This window comes from Kogia breviceps, chromosome 17, assembly GCF_026419965.1.
Source record: "Kogia breviceps isolate mKogBre1 chromosome 17, mKogBre1 haplotype 1, whole genome shotgun sequence".
NCBI classification, from domain to species: domain Eukaryota; kingdom Metazoa; phylum Chordata; class Mammalia; order Artiodactyla; family Physeteridae; genus Kogia; species Kogia breviceps.
In genome coordinates, this window is record NC_081326.1 from 15,267,859 (window position 1) to 15,284,241 (window position 16,383).

Consider the following 16,383-nt stretch of genomic DNA (forward strand, 5'->3'; position numbering starts at 1 on the left):
ATGTGCAACCCCCATTTTACAGTGGGGAAAGCAGAGGCTCAGAGATCATATATGATAATAACAACAAAAACAGCCAATGGATATTAAGTATTTCCTAGGAGTCAGACTGTTGTAAGTGCTTTACCGATTCATTTAACTATCCTCACATCCCTACAGGTCGATACTATTATTCTCTTCATTTTACAGACCGGGAAGCAGAGATAAAGGGCATCATACTTGCTAACTGGTAACGGGCAGAGCTAGTATCCTGGCTGCTGAGTCTTCCCCCAACCCCCTGCTCTGGTGTCTCTCAAAACCCACATGTCAGTTACATTGTTAGTAAATAGCTAAACTGATATTTTTTAAGCCCACGTTAGTCTGATTGCAAAATCCACCCTCTCACGATCATGCAATACTGCCCTGATATATTTTTAATAATATCCATTCTCTGCTTTCCTTAAGGCAAGTATCAGATAGAAATTTGTGCTGAAAGAAATAAAAATATATAAATAAGTACATGATTTTAGATAAAAATGCCCTCATAACTTTTCACCTGGAGTCTTTTCTCCCCACCTACCACCTGTTGAATAGTTTCAAAGTACTACCTAAGTGTATTTCCAAGACACAGACTCTATCACATCACTCTCCTGTTTGCAAGCCTTCAGGTCACCCAGATCCTTCAGGATTGAATCCAAACTCCTGAACCTGGTACATAAGGCCATTCATCATCTGTCTGCCATGTCTCTCACCTCCTCCCCCCACCCCACACACAGCCCCCAGGACTAGGGATGGCTTTGCTACAGCTGAATAATCCATGGCCTCCCTTTCTGCCTTGGCATCCAGTGGTTTTCTACCTCTCCTTCAAGATTCAGTTAAAGCGTTACCAGTGTGAAGAAACCACCCCTATAGATCACCTCAGTCATGATTAGGCGTCCCTCCTCCTCTGGAGAATACAGCCCTGAGCACCAAGTACAGTGGTCATCTGATTATTCGTCTGCAAATCACAGTAGACCATGAACTTCTGCTTGGCAAGAATGGTATTTGGTAAATTTCTAGACACAATCACTTAATAACTCTTTCTTGAATTAACAAGGAAATAGTGACTATATAGTATGATATCTATTCTTATATGATATGTATATTCTTTTCACTGCAGTGTGTATACATCCTTGCTCCTGCCATTTTTCCCCACCTTAAAAATGTTGACCTCCAATCATGACTCCTTACCATGTATGTAAGGATACTAAACCTAAGTGTGCTAACTGCTTGATCTTATCATTCAGCTGTTTCTTGGACTATGTGAAAGTTAATTCATCGTTGCTAAATAATACTCAGTCCAAGTTGAAGTTTCCACTTATAAAACAGTTCATTAGTACATATCAAATGCAAGTCAGTTACTATGGAGCAAATTCAAACTCAGCAGCAATGTTGACTGTGGATGTTCTCTGGCTGGATGGCCTATGGCTACTGTAGGAATTAGTCTGTGCAATGATCATTTTCAAAAATTTGCAAGTGGGCTTTAGCTACTTATTAAATCTGTTAACGCTTTGTAAATAAAATTAGTGAGCCTTCTCTTAGAATCATTCACCTGCATTATTTACTGCAATAACAAATACTTGTTGACTGTTTAATCAGTGCCAAGCCTTCTACCAGCTGCTAAGGACATGACAGTGAACAGACTTATCCCTGCCTTAGGGACCCTTGAGCCTCTACTAGGTGAAATACACATATAAATGGAAGCTGTAGTTCCTTCAACGGGTAATAATCTTAGATAAAGTAACATAAAAACTTCTTAAGGCAGGTTAAGTATTTCAGTAAGTGCTAAGTTTTTAGGCTATTAGGAAGTCCTTTTTTTTTTTTTTAGTGTAAAGGATGCAGGCTTTAAAATTAGCCTGACATGCCTTTGAATCTGTTTTCCAACACAGATAATATGCTGTGGAAGCACAGAGTAATCACTTAACTCTTTAAAATGAGATGCAGAAAAGCTACCCTAACATTTTTTAGGATAAAATAAAATAAGGTAGGTGGAGGGAATAAAAGACATGCTTAGGGCTTCCCTGGTGGCGCAGTGGTTGAGAGTCCGCCTGCCGATGCAGGGGACGCGGGTTCGTGTTCTGGTCCGGGAGGATCCCACACGCCGCGGAGCGGCTGGGCCCATGAGCTACGGCCGCTGCGCCTGCGCGTCCGGAGCCTGTGCTCCGCAACGGGAGAGGCCACAACAGTGAGAGGCCCGCGTACCGCAAAAAGACATGCTTAAATAGAAAGTAAGAACTCAGTCTATGCAGGTCATAGTCCTTATTTTGCTAAGGGTATTCTCCCCACACAAAATTCCCCTTATCAGGAATAGATGCAGTGATAAAACAGGGAAATATTTTAGATTTTGATTTAGATTAATTTTATGAAAGAAAAAATGTCTCTTGTATATTCCAGGGAGCACTTTAAAATACATCCTTGGAATGTGTTTAGTAGAGTTCACCCACCTTTCTCAGTGTAATGGGATATTGGAGGCATGAAATAGAACTGAAAAACCTGCCAAACCAGGAAACTACCTTGTACATAATCATAGTAAGCTTTTAGTTATCAACTACTTAGGCGTCCTAAAGCTTAACGTAAATCCTCGATTAGCTTCTCAAAATTTATGTTCTCTTTTAGTAAAGGCAATATTTAGCAGTCTTTGAGGATGGCTATGTGACAGAGGACTTTTTCCTACCCAACGTGAAAAGGGAAAAATAGAAAATTTGCAATTATGTATATATTCTTTCTATCGCATTGTAAGTTTGGAGGCAAAAAGAAGAGAAGGAATTATTCTTAGACCTTATTCCAAGTAAGCAAGGCGAGAATAAGCACGCACACGTGTGCGCACAGACACACATACACACCACTTTTATCTATATACTGCCCACCCAAAACATCCTTGGGCATCCTAAGAAATTAGGAATTACTTAAATCAGGGAATTCATGGCCAAAGGGATAAGGATTGAGCTAAGTACTGGCACTCGCTAAAGGTTTGCACGGCCCTCTGGGGGAAACCAAAGTTTCTCCCAGAGATAGGATGTTCTTAGGAAGTTATACATATTTCTGTTCCAATGAAAGTTCTGGCCCAGCTCGGGGAGAGGTGCCCCAGAACTGTAATTCTCTGAACTATTAGATATTGGGAGTAGACGAAAACTGTCTACATCGAGTCATTAGTTTATCAAGAAGCCTGGCCCCACAAGAAACTCTGAGCCTAGCTTCAGGCAGTATTAGAGTTCCTATTCTTACTATGAATGATACAGTTAGTGATATATAATCGGCTAGAGTATGTCTGCCCACCTGCAAGCCCTACACATGCCACCCCTTTATTCCTTCCACTTGACCTCTCCCACTCCCTGTCATTCTCTCTCCTCCTGTTCCTAGCATGTAGCACGCATGTTCCCAACTCACGGCTTTGGTAACTGCTCTTTCTATAGAGTCCCCAACAAATGCCATGTAAGCTTCTTCTTTGAGCTTTGCTTGGTTACTACAACCTGGTTCTTAAAGTCAAGAGAAATGTGACCAAATTTATCAGCCACTTGAAAGTATTTTCTGAGGCCCAAAAGACTTACTCCGAGCAGTAGCAAAAGTGCAACCACTTTTAAGATTTCACAGTAATGCTGCTTCAATCCAAATGCGCATATGATAATGACTATGATAATGAAAAGCAGAGATGACTTCCCAACTCCGTTTGATCCCAGAGAGGCTTAACATAGATGGACGGTTGGTGGAATTATAATTAAGTCTAAAGCTTTGAAAATGAAAACTAGTAAGAGACCATCCCCTAGAAGTTAACCTATTGATGCAATATGCTATGTGCTCACGACACAAGGAAGAAATCTCACACAGTCATGCACAAAAGAACTTAAAAACCAGAGTCTGACTACCCCGGGGAATTGTCCTTATAATGAAGTCCTTTTGTCATCAAAGCCTTTGCCATTGGTCCTTTTACAGCTCTGCTGTTTGCTAGAGAGTAGTGTTTCTCCAGGCATGAGGACAGTGGAGGTACCAATGTTTAGTATGAAGGTGTTAGAAAAGGTATTGGAAGACGGTGGAATCAGGTATTCGCTCCCTAGAGTGATACAGTGATTTGAAAACCCAGGCTCTGGACTCAAACAGAACTTGATGCAAATACCAGGTCAGATACCAGGGGTACCAATTACAAATCATGTGTCTTTCAACTTGGCAAACTTAACTTTCCAAGACTCAGTTCTATTGTACATGAAACACTAATGGTACTCTAGGAGAGGCTGTTATTTACATATGGTCTAGAAATTCATAGAGCACTTAGTAAGTTCCTAGTGTGTTACAAGTTTTACTTATCATCCTCACAGCAAGCCTGCTGTAAGACCTGCTGTTATCCCCACTGTACAGACGAGGAGACTAAGCCACACAGAAGTTAACGTGCCTGAGCTCACAAAGCCGCAAACGGGGCTGGGATTCCAACCCAGAGTCTCAACCACTATGTTGGCGATCTCAAAGGATTTTCTGAAGACTAATGAAATGAATCATAGAGAATGGTCAGCTCAGTGACTAATGATAAGTTATTCTTAAAAGTTAGCTATTATTTTCATTAACTACCAAAAGGCATGTGAAAATTATTCTCATACACTGTATACGCAAATATTAAATCTTAACAAATTATTTTTTTCATCCTTTCACAGCTCTTGCTAAAGAACAATTTAAAAGAGGCCAATTCTGTGGCTACAGACTCTAAAAATGTCACTTAGAAACTCCTTTACTCACAATGTCCCTTCATCTTCCAGAAACTAAATCATGTGCAGAATGTAAACAACAATAAAATTAGATTTACCGTTTTTTCTACTGACAACAGAAAACTGGACCACAAATATATAAATATAGCTTTTAAAATGTAGCCTCAAACCATAATGTTATACACATTCACTCCAGTTTACATATTTTTCATAAGTAAGAGTTCTTAAAAATACTCTAGTTGGATATAACTGTATTTTACGAAATTAAAATTACAGTGAGGAAAACAAATTCAAGATATTGACAACTTGTTTGCATTCTAAGCTTTGTAGAAAGGATAAAGCAACTTTCAAATAACTTCTGATAATAGAAATGTGTAAAATTGAATTAACCTATCAGCCTAAAATATGAAATACACAACTGAATCAGTCTTAAAATGCAGAAAATTTAGCCACCTAATCCAAGATTGCATCTCTTATCATCTGGGAAATCTGATATACCAATTCAAAATTACTACTTGAATTACCATCAGAATTCCTGAAACCCTATTTGTAGTGAAGATTCCAATTGCATCTGGTTTTATGTCACTTCAAGACAAATTCCTCTGCTTTAAGACAAGTTTAGCTTCTTCTTGAGTTTGCCTCTAAATTTACAATCAAGAAAACTCAGAACGAGAGCTTTTACTTATGCTCGCTCACACCTCTTTTTTGCCCTTCGCCACTCCTCAGCCCCAGACAACCAAAAATAAACACTCACACTAGCAACATATGAACTGACCAATCTTATGCTCCCGTGGATTTAAGACAACCAGAAAAAAACAAAGATGGAAAGAATCACTGCTTTGCAAACAAGGCCTTAATTAGGTACGTAAATAAAAATCCTTTTACTGCTAGAGCCCTAGGTCCTTCTGAAGAAACGTTTCCCAACGACGTCTCACACTTAACACAACACAAACGTCAACACGCAGCCTCTACCAAAGAGAGGCCGGAACGTATACCTACACATAGGAAATCCTGTCAGGTCCGACGCTTTTATCTAATAGGAGTATCACCACCCAAGAGCTTATGTCTTAAAAATTATGCTTTAATAATCTAATAAGAAATTCCTCTTCCATTCTGTCCCAGAAGACGAAAAGACTAGAAGAAAACAGTTAAAAGAAAAGCCACCACTGATGTTTCCATAACCATTCCATCAGTCTCTCCAGGTCAAGCTTTAATTGTTGAACAGTAATCTAAAATATTTATTAACTCCTCTGGAAACATATCACTTCTAACAGTGCTTTTCTGGATGCAAGTCAAGCATTCATTTATGCTATTTTGTATTTTTGCCTCTTTATGTTTTCGAGTTCAACGATTTATAAGCTGGGTGAAACCCACAGTTCACTGCAACAATAACAATTCACAGAGAGGTTGGAATAGAATATACAAATATGAAGAGTTGAAACTTTTGAAATCTGAAATATGCAAACAACGAATCTCACTAAAGAACATTTCAACTAGGAAGGAGAAAAGCACAATGTTTGAGGCTGCAGCTCAGTGTCTTTCTGTCTTTATCCCTTAGATGAACCATGAAAATAGGCACTAGCCTGTGAGGACAGAACCTACAAACACTGAGTCTTATGATAATTCGGCAGCCAACTTAAGAAGAAACTTAATATTCTCTGCCTCTCCACTCCATTCCCTTCTTGTTTGTTCTTCAGATGAAGTTATGGTTTTTGATACAGGAGATTTTCATGTTTTCTTAGCCTCATGATAGGAACAAGTGGTTGCAGGAAATTAAAAAAATGGCTCTGGTGAGAGAAGACAACCTATCTAAGTGGGTGAAGGGCCAACAACAATGTAAACTTAATGGAAGTTTTGTTGACCTAATTAAGGAGACTCATTGCAACTGGGCTGAAATAAAGTCACTTAAATATCCATCATGGCGGGGATAGCTAGAAATACTTGTTATGGACTTAGGGGAGGTGATTGATATTTTAAACTCTCTTTTTGAAAAGTTAAGGGATTTCTTGTTTTTTTCATTCCTCTAATTCACTGGTAAATACTGCTGGTTTCAAAATAAATAAGATTGCAAAGAAGGAATAGGAAAATCTATAATGATTCTATTCCAGGAAAGCTTGTCAGCCACTGTGAATTCACTGATTTTTAAGCTGAACTCCTCTAGTGGTGACTGAGAGAAAAGACACAAATGCCTCATGCAACATGTAAGCAGCATGATAAATTGATTCACAAACTTAAAAATAACCCAGAACTTTCTGATATCGTTTGCATCCAAACAGACATGTAGTAGCATAGATGGTGAAGAAAGTTTGGGTCCATGTTTTTAAACTGTACACTAAAGTAAAACTGATGCCCCTGTCGACTGACTAAAATTTCATGTATTCTTTGGATAATTTATACTGATATCTTCTCACTTCACTTTCTAACTACCATAACCTTTGCAAAATATACCAGTGAAGAATGCCCGAAAACCGAGTGAGGTCAGTAACTGGGTACCTGTCTGAAATAGGTCTAAAAAAATCCATTTCTAAGCCATAAGATAACTAAGAGTTGTTTTTTCTTGTTTTTGTTTTTGTTTTTAGGAGAAATAATTTCTAAGTATTTCCCAAATTGATGGGTCAGCAGATTACACAGTTATCTAAAACATTTTCTTACTTTGGATTGATTTTAGTTAAGCAAAAATCTGATCAAGTACATATTACTGAATACAAACATGACATTAAGCTATGAAGTATAAATATTCAGAAATAGTATCATTTCACATGTCCTTAAAAAGCAAACCATGCATCACTCACACAAAGCCATCCAAGGGGGCAGTCTCCAACACATACTCTGTTTCAATATTGCCTGGTTCTTCTTTTGTAGGAGATAATTGGCCAGTAAAATGGTAACAAAATGAAAACATCTTACCCCTATTTCATTTCTTCATATATAAGAAAATTAACTCATAATTTCATAATTACTCCTACCAATATGTATTGGTCTATTCTATAAATCAAAACCATTTAACATACTTAAAGCTTTTTTTTTTTTTTTCAAGTTACTTTAAATGATTGTCTTATTTGGACTTCACAGTGATGAGAATGACTGTTACAGGTTTCCACCTCTGGTCCCCTGATGCTGCCCTCAGCGGCTGCCCTGCACGCGGACACTGGCGTGGGGCCTACTGGTCCAGGGCCCTGCACTGGTCTGTGCACACACCCGGTCCAGTCCACACTGCCATGCTCACACCTGAAGCCAAATTCCAAAGGAGAGAAAAAAAGGACTGCTGGCTTTTATTTTATCTGCTCTATAAAAATCTTCCTAAACGCTAGAATGACTTTCCTATACATAACTGAAATTTCTTTTTGATTGCCTATCGAAATGGGCAGAAAAGAGTTTCACATGTAAAGGAACCTTTTTCAGAGATTTTTTTTTTGCTAGGTCAGCAAGTTTCTACTTTCGACAGGGACCATTTTCCATAAATTAAGGTATTTACTCAAAAAGGAAAATACAGACTACTTACATGTAAAAACAATCACTGAGGCTGTAAAAGTTATCTCTTATCAGAAACACCTGATTTTATATTGTATCCATTACCAGAAATTTCATATCAGTATCAGTTTCAAAAGGCTTCCCTCACACATACTGGAATATTGCACCAAACAAACAATTTTATGGTATTTGGGGTTTTTTGTTTGTTTGTTTTCAAGAACTATGATAAAAGATCATCATGGTGATTGAGAAATGATGGTTAAGGGTTTTGTTTATGGATGGAATTCTAATGTAGATAATTCATCAAACTTCTAGTGAAACTTATGTTCTAAGTTCATCAAGGTCCTAAGGCTCAGTAAGGAATAAATAAGCAAAAATACCATCTGTGAAGAAGGAATATTTCAATAGGCTAAAGTAGAAATAAATACAATGCAATATGTAACATACCCTTCTATGAAGTTTTAAAAATATGTATAGTACTTAAATAAACGCGCATGACAGCTAACGATACATACATATAGCTTTACCTATATGTTTAGACTTAGGTATATATGGATTAAAGTAGGCATTCCTATTTACATAAAATTTACATAAATATTCATATGTATTAATTACACAAAAATCATTGTAACAGTACTATGTTTGAAGTATATACTTAATCTTTAAGAAAATAAATGAATTTCATGTTATCTTCCAAGTAAGGTAATATATTTGTAAACAAGTATTTTTTTTACTTCTTTATACTTCAATGGTCAAAGCCACAAGAATATTAGGCACACATTTTATTGCTATTTAGAGACAATCCAGTCTAATGTTGCCTTGAAACAAATTTGGTTATATTTAGTGACAAAGGGAAAGTAAAATAAAGGAAATAATCCAAATTTTCATGGCTCATAGAGCAAAACAATTGCAAACTGATACTGTGCTGTGGAGAATGATCAACAAGAAGAAAAAACACACTCAAAGCTTAAATATGTCATGCACACATACACATGTATACTACGCATACATATGCATCTATGTGAAATAAAACCAGTCTCTGTAATGTTATAATAATGTGGTAACATGCAGTCCCTAAGTAAGGGTGAATACTGATTCATAAGTCAAATTACCTAAACAAGAAATAAAACAGTGGTTTCATGGATTTGACAACTGAAATAATAACCACCTAGTAACACAGTGTATACTGATGAAGAAACAAGGTGCAAAGTAAACAGTCAGAAGGCAGACACTCACCTTCGGTGCCATTGGGAGTCATGGAATTACTATTTATATGAGAGTTATCGAGTTTGGGGGATTCACTACTACCACTCAGACGGCTATGCGGGCTGGTTAGATCCTGCATTTCCATAGACCTAAAGACAAGAAGCCTTCCGTTTGACAGATGTACCAAATTCATAACCCCACTATTTAATGTGCTAACGACTTGACACCTTCTTTGAAACACATTCGCACAAAAGTCCCATTGTATCTATCTTCTTCGACTCAAAATAGTTCGTCTTACATTATGAAAGGATGGCTGAAGTGAAAATGTAACGTGTCCTATTACAAGATGTCACTGGCCTTACCTATTCAGCCAAACATTCATATAGAGTTTTTTTTAATCTCTTTTTCTCTCCTCCGATAGCTCATCAAGTCCCAAGATCTAATGAAACAATTCCATCTATTTTTATTATCAAAGAAAACAGACCGTCATGCTTTTCTTTTTAGGTGGGAAAAAACCCCCAAGGCATTATTTTTCTAAAAGACGAAAGTGTAAAATTGAAAAAAAAAAAATCACTTTTCTATGGAATCTCTTTCATCTAATAAATTAGCACTAGGTACTCCCTTATAATTTACCACCCAATTGTAATTTAATGGGTCTCCAAACCAAATACAACACTTGAAGCCTATAGTCCAGTGACAGGATGAGACAGTGAATGAGACGTCCCTGATGCATGTGTTGACTCTGGTAAACTGCTTAATTGTTCCTCTGTCTCCCTTGAAACAAATGCAGCATTAAAACATCCTGATGTCGGCTCACTTGTTTGCTTTGTGGATTACATACAGCCTGCCCAAGTGAGGAGGGATCAGGCCAGCATACAGTGGGTCCCCAGGAACATGAGCAGTCAGAATACCTCAGCTGTCACCCACTCAGGGAAATAAGAACAATGCCACTTCCCTGCTCAAATGGGGCATTTTTGCGACACAAAACCAGCGAAATCCCCCCCGAAAGTTCTTCGACTCGGCAGTTGCGTATGCTCTACAGGGTACAGAAGCCACTATTCATGTTCACAATTTCAAAGCCATTCACTTATACTGCATCTTTTCTTAATGAAGAGAGGCGAGCATTTGTTTAAAGTGACTAAAAACACACCTAGATACCGTTCTGTTTTCTGACAGCCAAGTGTTCGAAAATGTAAGGCCCATTCACTTTATTTTAAACTTTTGTGTTTTTCTAAAAAAAAAAAAAAAAAAGGAGGGGGGTTAATATGTATGAAGCTAAGACTCTCTGCTTCTCATCCCTGCCAGGCCAATAAAAGCTACAGTCATTTTAATTTGGAGGCTGCACTTAAACTGACTGTAAATGTCAGTTTTTAAAACGGCTGAACATGAACCGTTTTACTTCCAAAGTGAGTTTTGACTTCCCCAAGTCTTCTGGATTCAAATAGGAAATAGCTTAAAATCCAATTTTTCTCCCCTAATTCTCATGACACATTCAGAGTTTTCCTAACCCCAGAAACTAGAACCCCTAATCATTTTCAAACCCAGGATCCTCTTCCCTTTCTACATATTTAACAATTTTTTTTTTTACAAGCACACACACACACACACACACACACACACACACAAATGGTTAAGTAATTTCCAACCAAGGCTATTAATAGAAATAATTAAGAAATACTAGACAAAAATAGATAGGGGGGGTCACAGAAAGGTAATCTCCCCAAATGTCAAATATCAACGATATCCTTACCTGCAACTTGAGGAAACAGCAACATCTGAACTGGTTTGAGATGTTTGCACCTGTGATCAGGGGTAAAAAATTAGAAGCTGTTGTTACTCTGCTTCAGTGTCAGTTCTTAATTATACAGAGCACGTGGGTCAGGGCTACAATGCTCTCTTTTAACCAAAAGAGAAAAAGGAGGATACTGCAGCGGTGAAAGGCATATTGTCTTTAAGTTGAGGTCTCCACTGTTGTTTCCTCCTCCAGGTCTGCCCTCCTCCTCCCCTTGTTGGGGGGAAGGCAGCCAAATGACGGGATAGTGATTCATCACTGGCCTATGACAGCTGCAAACGGGATTACCCCTCCCCCAATCAACATGCAAAGCAGCCTTATCCAGGCAGCTTGGACAAGGTGCTGGGGGAAAAAAAATAGCTATTAGCGAAATGAGTGTGTTTCACAGCAGTAGTTCAAGCATTAACCCTCCAGCATCCTCAGAGGATCTTTCATCTTCTGCTATCACCAGCTGAAATAGAGTTCCCGCCCACGCCTTTGACACCTGACAGTTGCTATCCTTATCGCAATAGGTTTTCTCCCATATTTACTATTTGTCATTGAACGTTCACCAAAACGGCTTCTGAGCCACTTTCAGGCAGTGCCGGACTCAACGAGAAATGGCAAAGGCAAGTTCTGCTCCCCGAAGTCCCATCGTGGGGCAATGTGTTCATGCACCCAAGCAAATTGAAAAATCAGTGAATGCTTAAATTCAGGGAAATCCATCACTGCCTGGTGAAATAGCAAGAGCAGTTCGCTTTGGGTTTAACTTTCCACCTTTGAAACCAGGAGAGAGAATGGATAGTTGAATAATCAATTCAGTGTCTCAGCTGGCCAGAGTTCTGGTCTCTTTTGTCTCCAGATGAATCTGTATTTGGCATTTCACTGAACAGCTAACTTAGCTCGGAGGCTTTGCTAGTCACTGCCCTTCGTCCAGAGACAGCAAAGCTGCCAGCAGGTGATAAGCTCAGGTGAGGGTGGGCTGCTGGCCCACAGGCTCAGGCTAACGCCTGCCTTGGAGGTAAAGGGCATTCTGCATAACGTTTAAAATGACTCACAATTCCAAATCTTTGATGTGTATTTTCATTCAACCGGAACAGACATCAATTAGGGTTACAGAACAAAGATGAAAAAACTGAAGCATCTCAAATGGCATTAAAGTTATCCAGCCAAGCATCTTCTGTTGAGTCCTGTTATTTTTTAATTATGATTTATGAAATTTAAAAGTACTACCTTTTGGCAAGAATAAAGCATCGTTAAAGTCTAAATATCTTGGTATAATGTTACACGAAATTTCTAGGTATACTTTTCTAAAATACGTGGACGAAAATAATTTTAAAGAGATGCCCGAGTATTCAATAAAAGTTTCATTTTAATGCCTACAGATAGGTCACTGGGTGATAACTGGCTTCTGATATTTTTGTTGAAATTAATGTTCTCACACAAGATTAAATGTTTTCCTTTAGAAATTGCAGCGATATACCTCAAGGATAAATTCCCTTTTTTTTCTCTTGTTTTCACTTTTATACACCTGGAATAAATTATAGGTGAGAACTAACTTAATTTTAAGAACTCTCTTGGCTTAATTATGTGAAAGAGTATGTAAAACATACTTTCTGTTACATATTAAAATACATTCCTATTTTAACCTTGGCTAGATAGTATCATCTTAGAAACCTAATTTTAGTTTCCTTGTATACTTTGAAAGTTTGATTATATTTATATTTGAGGTTTAACCTACCCTATTTAATTGCAAAGTCAATCTGTTAATTTAAAAAAATGAACTTCAAAATAAGAATCATTCTAACACGCTTTCTCACTGAAAAAAATGCATTTTCACAACAACATACTTTTTTTAGGCTGGCTGGACTCAGTCTCTACTGTACTTCGTACACTACAATTTTTGAACCCGTATCCATGATCTTCATTTCATTAAGTATACATCAGATATATTCTTTTGTGTCTCAAGGATTAGTTAAACCATGTGTTGTGTGTTACTGTTTTTAAAAATGACTCTTTAATCAAAATAACTTTAAAACAACTAATCCTCACTTAGGCTGGTCAGCTGAATCCACATCGTGGTCCAGGAAAAATAAATCTACTCTCAAGAATGCGAATGCAGACAACAATTAGACACAGATGTGAGCAAAATTAGTTACAGTTTACAAAATGCTACACTTCACATGCTTTTAGTTTTTTATGTGTAGTACAAGATTACAGTGCAGTAAGAAAACATACTCTTGTAATGACTTATCTAAAAAGAACACCTATTTCTGATTGGCGTTGATTTTCTCTTATGTTTGCCAATATCTCTGGAAGGTTCTAGGTTTTCAAGGTCTAAAAACAATGTGCCGCAAAAATAATTAATTAGGTGCCTTTCCATTCAAAGAGGAAAAAAAAAATATTTCATGGTTTTCAGAAAAATGCTGTTAGGCATTCAGTAAGCTCATATTTTCTGCTTTACATCCATAAACCTAGTATGTTTCTTGTCTTCTCCTAAACTGGTATTTTTAATCCAAATGCTCCTAGGAGTGCAAAAATATTTCCCATAACATTATAAATGGTCATCTTAGATTACAATGAAGTCATTTCACTTTAATGCTTTTTAAAACTCTTTGTAGAGAATACCCAGAGTAGCGAACTGACAGAGTTGTGAAAATACAGAGAAAAAAGAGAGCAGAACTTCTTAGAATTTCAATTCAAGAATCCACAACTAGTAACTTTGACTTCTGATTAGTTAATGAGGTCTTTTAAGTTTGCCTTTTTTCTAATTAAATTTCTAATTCTTCACAGATGTAACTTTTGTTGATGTTCAATTTGTCTCTCTCATTTTGTTAAACCTCACATAGTACTTCGCCAATCCATTGAATAGCCACATTAAATCTGTTAATACCATGCTCTTCAACCCCAGAAATTATTTCCAGAAGGCAAACTTGCTTTGAGAGATCATCAAACAAGACTTAAGGTACACATTTTATCACATTTTTCCCTACCACAGAGCTCAGGATGCAGAGCAAAATTCATGACTTTTGCACTGTTTATTATACTTTGCTAAATTACAAATCAAAAGCATCTGACAGAAGATCATGTATGAAGCCAAAAAGTTAATAATGTTCTGTGAAAAGTAAACTGTAAATGGAAAGGGATTCTAAATCTCAGCAGCAGAGAGCAAATAAAATGTAGGTACTTGTTTAAATTATGGGTTTTCCATTGGCTTTTTTGCTTGCTAGAAGCAATTTTTATAAAATGACTATAATTTTAAACTTTTTTTCAAACTCAAAAGAAATTTTCAAAGTGAAAGTACTGAACTTATCTAAATAAATAGAGTTGGCAGGCGAGCTAGTTTTGCCCAACCACAGATCAACGTGAGTACTCCCAAATTTGAAAGACAATGGCAATTTTCTAATCAGAGTGTATTTTATAGGAAAGAAAATGTGCCTTAGGCAGAAGCCTGCTTTTAAATCAGAATATATTCTTGCTACAATGTTCCTCAATCAACATCACCAACGATGGTGTCAATGATGTAATAAAAATCTAAACCTAAAATTGAAATGAACTTCCAGGAAGAGGTAGATGTCGTTTCAATGTTGACACTTACCTCCTTCTTTATCAGACTCCATAAAATGAATTCTTTAATACCCTTACTGATTTTAAATGTAATATACTGTATGACTTTTTAAAGTATCTTGTTTAAAGAAAATGATAAAATCGAGTCCCCAGGAAAACAAAAACAAGTATGTGAACGACACTGATTCTACCTATAGACTTGCCGGATTGTTTTCAAAAGTAGCATTTATTTAAGATGCTGAATGTAATACTTTCAATAGTTGTTTAAATGGAAGGGGTTTTATTCTCACTGCGAGTGTTTTTTCCCCCAAGGTATTCTTACAAAATAAATTTTCAAATTTAAGAGGAAATTTTCTTTTGGGAAAATCATTTATTATGTCTACCAAACTCCCAGAGCTGTTGACTTCCCTTTGGCATTCTAAAACTGAACAGTGGCTCAGTTAGGCTGCTCGTCTGTCACCGCGAAGAATTTTCAGGATTGAAAATCCATGGCTGTTTGCTCACTTACTGAACACTTTGGGCCTTAGGAGAACTCAAGCAGCGAGAAAGTCAAATATCAAATATTTGATAATGCAAAAAAGCATGACTATTCGTGTGTGCATGACTTCAAATCCCAAACGGTGGGCGAAAAGACTCACACGCCTAAAATAAAACCTACTATGAGAGACACATCAAGAAAACAACCCCCAGCCTATAAAACTACCCTATGTGCTTAACTAGCGACTTTTTGTATCTCTTGTCATTTTAAGAAATGAAACATAAAAACACTTGTCTACATTCAGTGACAGCTCTGAATTTACTGAATTCATGCAAAAGCTGTGCTTAAATGTTTCAAAAACTCCTCCCAAGAAATATAAGCCCATGAGTCATTAGCAATTCATATACTGATTTTGAATGACAAATATTTTAAGTGGTAATTCAAAAGTTTAAGAACCTTGTTTTTAATTTCAAGGTCCATTCAGGTCCTGTTAAGTGTCAATAAGTGAGAAATATATTAATTTGGCAAATGTTTATTATTCCACCTTTTGAAGATGAGCCCTTTAATATAATGTTTAGGAAATTTTTTTATTGAAACGAAAGGATTTCCTTCCTTAAAAAGTGGTTTCAATTTATTTTTGTTATCTGTTCCTTTGAAAACGTTAATTCCTTCCTCCTTTTCTCCAATCCAACTAAAATGTATAGGAAAAGTTATCTCTGTGTTGCAATGGATATAGACAGATACCGCTTTAATCAATATCACACAGTAATAGCTGAGGTTTGTGCAGAAAAGAGATATGATATCCCTACAAGAATATAGCCATTCAATATACTTATTTACATAGAGCACAACAAAAGTCATCGTTAACAATTAATTTCTAATTACCTCTTAATGATTCTAATCGCTCAGCTAATTTGGGGGTTAAAACTTATACTTTTACGATGGAACCCAGTGGCCCATAAAGCACTGGGTACAAAGTGTCATAATCTTCCCCACGCCCTAACGTTTTTCTTTTAAAACAAATCAAAACAATAACTCAAAGCGCTCCTGTTATCTTGGGCTTTGCCCACAGGACAGCTGTTGTCATTCAGAACAGTTTTTCAAACAGTCAGCTTGTACTTACAGCGCTTACATCTGCTGCATCCACCAGTTTCCGGGGCTCCTTCGAATTTTCTGGTTTAGCA

At 37.1% G+C, this 16,383-nt stretch overlaps 1 protein-coding gene across 11 annotated transcripts in view; it reads right to left on the reverse strand.

Annotated features, from left to right (window-relative positions):
• EYA1 (EYA transcriptional coactivator and phosphatase 1) overlaps positions 1-16,383 on the reverse strand; it is a 328,133-nt gene that overhangs the window by 153,103 nt on the left and 158,647 nt on the right. For 7 of the 11 annotated variants that reach the window (XM_059042828.2, XM_059042819.2, XM_059042817.2 and 4 more), the window contains 2 exons: positions 11,134-11,183; positions 9,414-9,532 (listed from right to left, as the gene is read on the reverse strand). The exons of 1 other annotated variant lie outside the window; for it this stretch is intronic. In XM_059042828.2, the coding sequence (XP_058898811.1) occupies positions 9,414-9,532; positions 11,134-11,183 (169 nt within the window). The remainder of the gene's footprint in view (positions 1-9,413; positions 9,533-11,133; positions 11,184-16,383) is intronic. 3 more of the 11 variants (XM_067017284.1, XM_067017283.1, XM_059042822.2) reach the window with 1 other exon arrangement.